General features: G+C 27.6%; 1 protein-coding gene across 1 annotated transcript; it reads left to right on the forward strand.

Moving 5' to 3' along the window:
* Positions 1-5955: 5955 nt before the first annotated feature.
* On the forward strand, positions 5956-7137 carry LOC107642675 (uncharacterized). The gene is made up of 2 exons (XM_016346097.3): positions 5956-6260; positions 6373-7137. The coding sequence occupies exons 1-2, from the start codon at positions 6125-6127 to the stop codon at positions 7023-7025; spliced, it is 789 nt and encodes a 262-aa protein (XP_016201583.1). The 5' UTR covers positions 5956-6124; the 3' UTR covers positions 7026-7137.

A 7137-nucleotide genomic window follows, 5' to 3' on the forward strand; every position in this document is an offset into this window, starting at 1 on the left:
ATTTAAAAATAATATTTTTTTTCTCTCTATGTATATAAAAATATAATTAGATATTAACATAAAAAAAATTATATTGATAGTTATAAAATTAACTCAAAATTAATTTTTTTTAAACAATTGAATCTTGATTTTAACTTTTAATTATAATATTAGTATTCTCTCCAAATTATATTTAATAAATATTTGAAAGAAGAGAAATAAAAATATAGATTAGAAAGATAAGTAGTGAAAATTTAAAATTAAATAAAAAAACTAAAAAAATATGTATATAATAATAATATTTTTTTATTTGAATTATATTATTTTGTTAATTTTATTTTTTGTAGAATAAAAAGATAAAAAAATAGAGAATAACAGAAAAAAAGAGAGAAAGATAAAGATGAAGACTGAGAGAGGGAGTTTGTTAATTTTGAAAGAAAAAATTTTATTTTAATTATCATAAAAAAAATATCAGATGACACATTTTAATTTTTTAAATTACTAATATAAATTATAAATTATATATAGAGTGGAAAGAGTAGAGAGAAATAGAAAATGGGAGAGAGATAGATAAGAGAATTTAGGAAGGGAGTTTATGAATTTCGGAGATAAATATTTCTTCTCAATTTTAATAAGAGAATGTTATGTGACACATTTGGTTATTAAATTATATAATAATATATAAATATATAATAAATTATATATAGAGTGAGAAATAGAAAAAAAAAGGAGAGAGGTAAATGAGAGAATTTAGGAAGGGAGTTTTATTAATTTTGGAAGAAAATATTTTCTCTCAAGTTTAATAAGAGTGTTGTGTGACATATTTTGTTGTTAAATTAGATAGTAATATATAATAATAATAATATAATATAATATATAATATAGTTATATTTTAATTTTAATTTTAATACAATTAAAGAATGACATGTATATTTTGATTATCAAATTTATAATTAGTCATTGATATATAAAAGAGATAGAGTGATTGAAGGAATGAGAGGGATAGATAAAGAGAAAGGAAAGAGGGGATAGTTCTTTAATTTTGGAGGGAAAGATTTGATTTCAATTGTAATGAGAGAATGATATATGGCACTGGTTGTAAAATTAGTAGGGAGAAGAAAATAATTCTTTAATTTTGGAGGAAAAGATTTGATTTCAATTGTAATAAGGAAGAAGTGACATGTGACACATTTTAGACTTTAGTTGTAAAATTAGTAATATATAATAGATTTATTTCATATAAAGTTAATAATTGAGAACTATTAGATAATTTAGGGCTTGTTTGGGTGAGCTTTTAAGAAAAGATCTTATGGAGAAGTAAAAGTAATTTTATGTTTGGATATCTCATGCAAAAAGATCTTTTTATCTATCAATTATGTTTGGGTATAACAATATAAAAGTACTTTTTTGTTTATTTATTACATGAAAAATATCTTTTTTTTTAAGAAAAAAAGATCTTTTAAAAAAAGATGTAAATTACAGCTTCTCAAAAAAGATTTTTTTTTTATTTTTCTAGTGTTTTTACTTTTACTATTAAAAATTTGTCAAACAGGCTAAAAAATAAAAAAAGATATTTTTTGATTGAAAAAAGATCTTTTTTTAACAGAATAATGGCGCCCAAACAAGCACTTAATAGATTTAACTAAATCATAATCTAACAGCTATCAACTATAAATTTCACATAAAAATAACTGCACGTGAGTTTTCACCTATAAAATATTTTACAAATATATTTTAAAGGATAAAAAAAATTTGTGTAGAAATTCTCATACCAAATTTGCAATTATTGGATCACATCTACATCTTAATAATTTTGTTTACCAAACCTAATAAAATAATAAAGCTAATACTATTTGTTAATTACTGTTGTTCATATATGTGCACAATAATAGAAAAATAACCTAGTCAAGAAAGATCCTTGAGGTGTCATGGTTTAATATACACAGGATCGTGTCAAAAAGACCCTTTCAAACATATGAGCTAGGTCCACCAAAATCACCATTACGCAACGATGATGGAAAAAAGAAAAGCCCTCAACAAACTGTGCATCTTTTTTTTTTTTTTTCTCCTTTGCTGAAAATGTTAGTTTACTTAATTTCAACACCGAGGAAAAGAAGAGAGAAATTGAGTGGGAACTGATTAGAAGAGAGGGTGGCATACACCACCATGCAAGACCGTTTCCTTGTTAAAAAGTTGTGTGTACTTTTTTTTTTTTTTTTTAATTTGTTTACTTTTTAAGCACACATGAAAATTCAACGCCTTTTCTTTATAAATGCATTGTTTGACTCTTACCCTTTCATCTCATTGTCAAGTCTTGTGCTTTTTTAACTTGTGTTGAATAATTTAATAATGACTGGACTAAAGCAATTCTTAATTTTGATGCTATAATTTCAAGTTAATGGGGGGAAGAGAAGACTAATTGATCGCACTAAATTAAAGTATATGGATGTTGGATAATGTACAAACTGTACCCCACCAAATCCACTATCCTTCATACACACCTTTTTCTTGTGTAGTCTTCGATCTCCATCTTCAATTCATATTTCATAACTAGTCTTTTCTTCATTTTATAATTTCCTTTCCTTTTTTGCTTATTATTCTTTCTGTTGTATTAATTATCTTCAATTCACATATGTATATATATAACACAAGGCTTTGATCGAATAGTCGAATATATATCCTTTCAAATCTATAAAGTAGTTTAAACTTTAAAATTTAATGTTGTAATGAAATAAATTTTGTAAATATATTAATTAGCACCTGAAGTAATCACAATCAAGTGAAGAAAACTCCAAAAGCACACACACACACACATATATATATATACAAGCTAAGCTAAGAGTGGGAAAAAGATATATAGTAGCTAGAGATCTAGAACCACAGGAAGTCAACCATGAAGAATAATTGACAATTAGTAGGTAAAAGACAAACTGGAATCGGCCATCTCTATATATGATCCAGTGAAGGACATTGCATGGTTTATATCATACATACCTAGAAAAAAGAATCACTAGATAGTGGAAAACTGACCTAATTATTGATTTATTATTATTATTATTATTATTATTATTATTATTATTATTATTATTATTATTATTATTCATACAAGTGTGTGTATTATAATACTATAGATCTTAGTTGTATATTAGGCTTTATAAAACTTGAATAGCTTGACCTATTACCATTAACCCAATAATGATATTAGGGCCTGGTTGGATGTTGAGATTATTTTGTAGTCCCAAACAATAGTAACATTATTGGTCGTAATATTAATAAGAGCACTCTACTATATAGATTGAAGTGGTATAGAGAGAGAATATAATTTTTTTATAGTTATTTTTTATTATTTTATTATTATTCAAAATGTGAGTCCTACTTTTATTAATCTCTCTTTCATTCTATTAAAAAAAAAAAAATCTGTAAACTTATATCTTTACCATATAATTCACCTATTAATAAAGACTTTGTAATAGCGCTTTTGGATTCAAGAATTTGTAAAACAAAATGATAAGTATGAAAGATGAGAGTTTAGAGCACACCTGGTCTAATTTGTGACGTATTAGATCTAGATGTGATAGTGGGGATCCTACCTGTTGACTGCCATATTCACACCAAAGTTACCTTGTCCTTTTCCGTAGAAAAAAACAAACCCTAGAGAAGATAGTCCCCTACTTGCATCTTTAATTAATCTGATTAATTTTAACAAACAATTCATTTTTATTGATAACTTTATCAATTATTCTAGTATGTATATGTTATAATAATTACATTGATTATAATATTTTAAAAAGTATTATTAAATTTAAAATAATATTACTAAAAAATATTACCAAAAGTACAAAAAATAAAAATGTGGTTTCAATTTTAGCAATACTTCATAGCTATTGTAGCCATAATAAGTATAAGTATATTAGAATTTACCGTATATATATATGAATTTTAGATTACACTTAATTTTATTTTTTGTATAATTATACATTCAATCAGAATGCATGGTAGCTAGATTAAAAAACATAAAAATAAAAAGAGTACTAATTAATCTTTTCGGGGAGAAGAAAGAACCTTCTTTTCGATGCTTTGCCACGAGAAAAATGATATGAGCAAAAGTGAATTTTTTTTTTATAGTTATTTTCAAAATTTGTTTTCCTTTATTAATACTCCAATTGGCCCCATATTTCAGACCACCCCAGGGTGGGTTATGCTTGGACCATGTAGTAATTACCAATTAATGACATGTCGGCTGATTACCTACCATATAGAAAATACTGATTTAGTATTAGCAAAGAAGATACCTTACAATTTATATTTAATTTCACAGCTCTTTCTAGCTACGTTTCCTCTAACATTTTTTCCTTCCACTCTTTTCTATTTCTAAGTCTCTTTATGGAAAATGATATTAAATATATTGCTTTCTACCTGAGCTAGTCAAATATTAGCATTTTTCTTTGCTTAAATTTTATATTTATTATATTAGGTATACGATTTGAACATAATAAACTACAATAAGACAGAATATACGAAGACTAGTACATGAATGAAAATTAGAGAAAACATCCCATCATAAATAATGCATTTTAAATAATTTGGATTATCATATAAAGTAATAAAAAATTTGAGAAAAATATAATTTAAAAAATTTAAGAAAGTTGATTAAAATGATAGAATGTGTCTGATTTTATATGTGATAAAAAAATATTATTAAAATTTAAAAATAAATTTTATTATATTATTATTAAACTGACTATGTTATATGAAATATAGTATTGAGCAATAAATATTGAGATGAATAAACAGTTATATACGTATGGATAAAATAAAAAATAAAGATATAAAAAAATGAGTTGTAATAATTCTTATTATTAAAAAGACGATAGAAATTTATCTCAAATAGTTTGAACATATAAAAGGAAAATTGATATATAAAACATTTAGTTAGGCAAGTAGCTGAGATAATACACATAAGAGGTGAACCATAGAAAAAGATTTTTTTTTTTCTTACAAACGAATTGCCATTGTTGTACACAATGACTAAACTTTCCTAATTTGTAGTCATTTGCTTAAATTAGACAACTGGTCGAAAATTATGTATAAAAAATTAGTTATTAAATTAGTTTATATATATATTTATATAAATAACAGATTTAGTAATTAATTTTTGTTGAATATGTAATACGGTTGATATTTTTATTTGATAAAGTACATCTGATGATAATAAAAAGGCTAAAATATGTAGCCCTAGTAAACAAAGACAACTCCTTCCATTACGGGAGTTTTCAAGAAAAACATTCCTGCATAACTTGCATTACAAACTAAGATATCGAAGAACCAAGACGTAGTATGGAATAAACACAATTTCTTTATCAAATTGTTAATGAAATGAAGGTTGTTACTAGGAGATAGAGATAGATTGACAATTTTATATTTAACCAACTATGAGTTTAACCTTATTAATTAATATATAATAGTATATTTACCATTGCACAAGTTTATTATGACATTATCTGCAGGATTCTCTGGTGATCATGATGCGTAATAGATGAGTCATTCTTGGTCTAGGCATTATGTAATCAAAGAACCATTCAACCCCAAAAAAGGAGAAAAAAAAAAAAAGTGGGTTTGATCACCATCGCTTTATTAACCTTCCAATCCAGATTCCTTGGTAATGGTCCCACTATAACTTCACATGCATACATGCATACATGATGTATGTTTATTATATCATGATGATGATCCACCATCCATCCACAGCAATAATAATTCAATTATTCCCCGGCATTATATTTTTTTCAGAAATAATATAAGAGAGAGGGGATAGATGGATAGGGTGTATGTATATATTGATAAATAAATGAATGATGAATTATTATAGATATATAGTAGACTAAGAAGGACAAGGAGAAAAACATTGATCTACTTGGTCACTGGTATTCCAATTAATCGCATATAATAATAAATAAAGCTTGTGTTATTTTTCTTACCCAAATACTATACCTTTTAGAAATCCCCAAAAGTCTAAGCCTCAGTCTCCTTTTGAATCTCCAGGCTATTTCTTTACTCGTTCCTCTCCCTCTCTCTCTCTCTTGTTGCTTTCTATATATATAAAGAGCATCCATCATTACCAACATATCAGTTAAGAGAAAGAGAGATGGGAAGAGCACCTTGCTGTGACAAAGCGAACGTGAAGAAAGGGCCATGGTCGCCTGAAGAAGACGCAAAACTCAAGTCCTACATCGAGCAGCACGGCACCGGAGGCAACTGGATCGCCCTCCCTCAGAAGATAGGTATATATATATAATCTTAATATTAAACCATTCTTCTACCTTAGCCCATGGCAGCAATAAATATTTTCTGGTTATTAATTAATTAATTAATTAAGGAATGAATTAATTGCAGGGCTTAAGAGATGCGGGAAAAGCTGTCGTCTAAGATGGCTGAATTATCTTCGGCCGAACATCAAACACGGTAGTTTCTCAGAAGAAGAAGACAACATAATCTGCACCCTGTATGTTAGTATTGGAAGCAGGTGGTCTATTATAGCAGCACAGTTACCAGGGCGCACAGACAATGACATCAAGAACTACTGGAACACCAGGCTCAAGAAGAAGCTCCTTGCAAAGCAAAGGAAACTAGACCAACCTCCTCCTATTCCTTATTGCAATTCCTCTTCTAATTCTTCTTCTTCTTCTTCTTCAGTTCCACAACTAGTAGTACCACCTGCACCGCCTTCCATCCACGACTACGATTTCACCTCCCTCATATCCTCCTTCCCACAGCAACACCACCACCTTTATCCACCGGCAAATATGTATCACCATCAGCAAGGCTTTGAAAGCTTGATAGATGATGATTTGAGCCATCTCATGGCGTGTGTAGTCAGTAATGAACAGGGTTTTTATGGCAGCACCACTTCAACAGAGAGCACTACTACTAGTTGGGGACCTGATATGACCTCTCTCGTTAACTACTCATCATCACCACCACCACCACTGCTTTATCAAGATGACGCTTCACCTGCTTCTAGGTACTTTGGAATGCAAATGCTATAACATATACATATACATAACGCTTTTGTTTCTTTATTTAGGGGTGCTGTAAATCAATTTCATTTAATATGTACCGCTACAATTGCATAAATAATTAAGATTTAAGAAAAGAAAT

This window comes from Arachis ipaensis, chromosome B5 (genome assembly GCF_059453495.1).
Source record: "Arachis ipaensis isolate K30076 ecotype BB chromosome B5, ASM5945349v1, whole genome shotgun sequence".
Lineage (NCBI taxonomy): Eukaryota > Viridiplantae > Streptophyta > Magnoliopsida > Fabales > Fabaceae > Arachis > Arachis ipaensis.

What these genes read in the sequence shown, in the direction of transcription:
- LOC107642675 (XM_016346097.3), top strand. Translation starts at nt 6,125, where the DNA reads ATGGGAAGAGCACCTTGCTGTGACAAAGCGAACGTGAAGAAAGGGCCA. An exon ending in CGCCCTCCCTCAGAAGATAG is followed by an intron (nt 6,261 to 6,372) that starts GTATATATATAT and finishes AATTAATTGCAG; the next exon opens with GGCTTAAGAGATGCGGGAAA.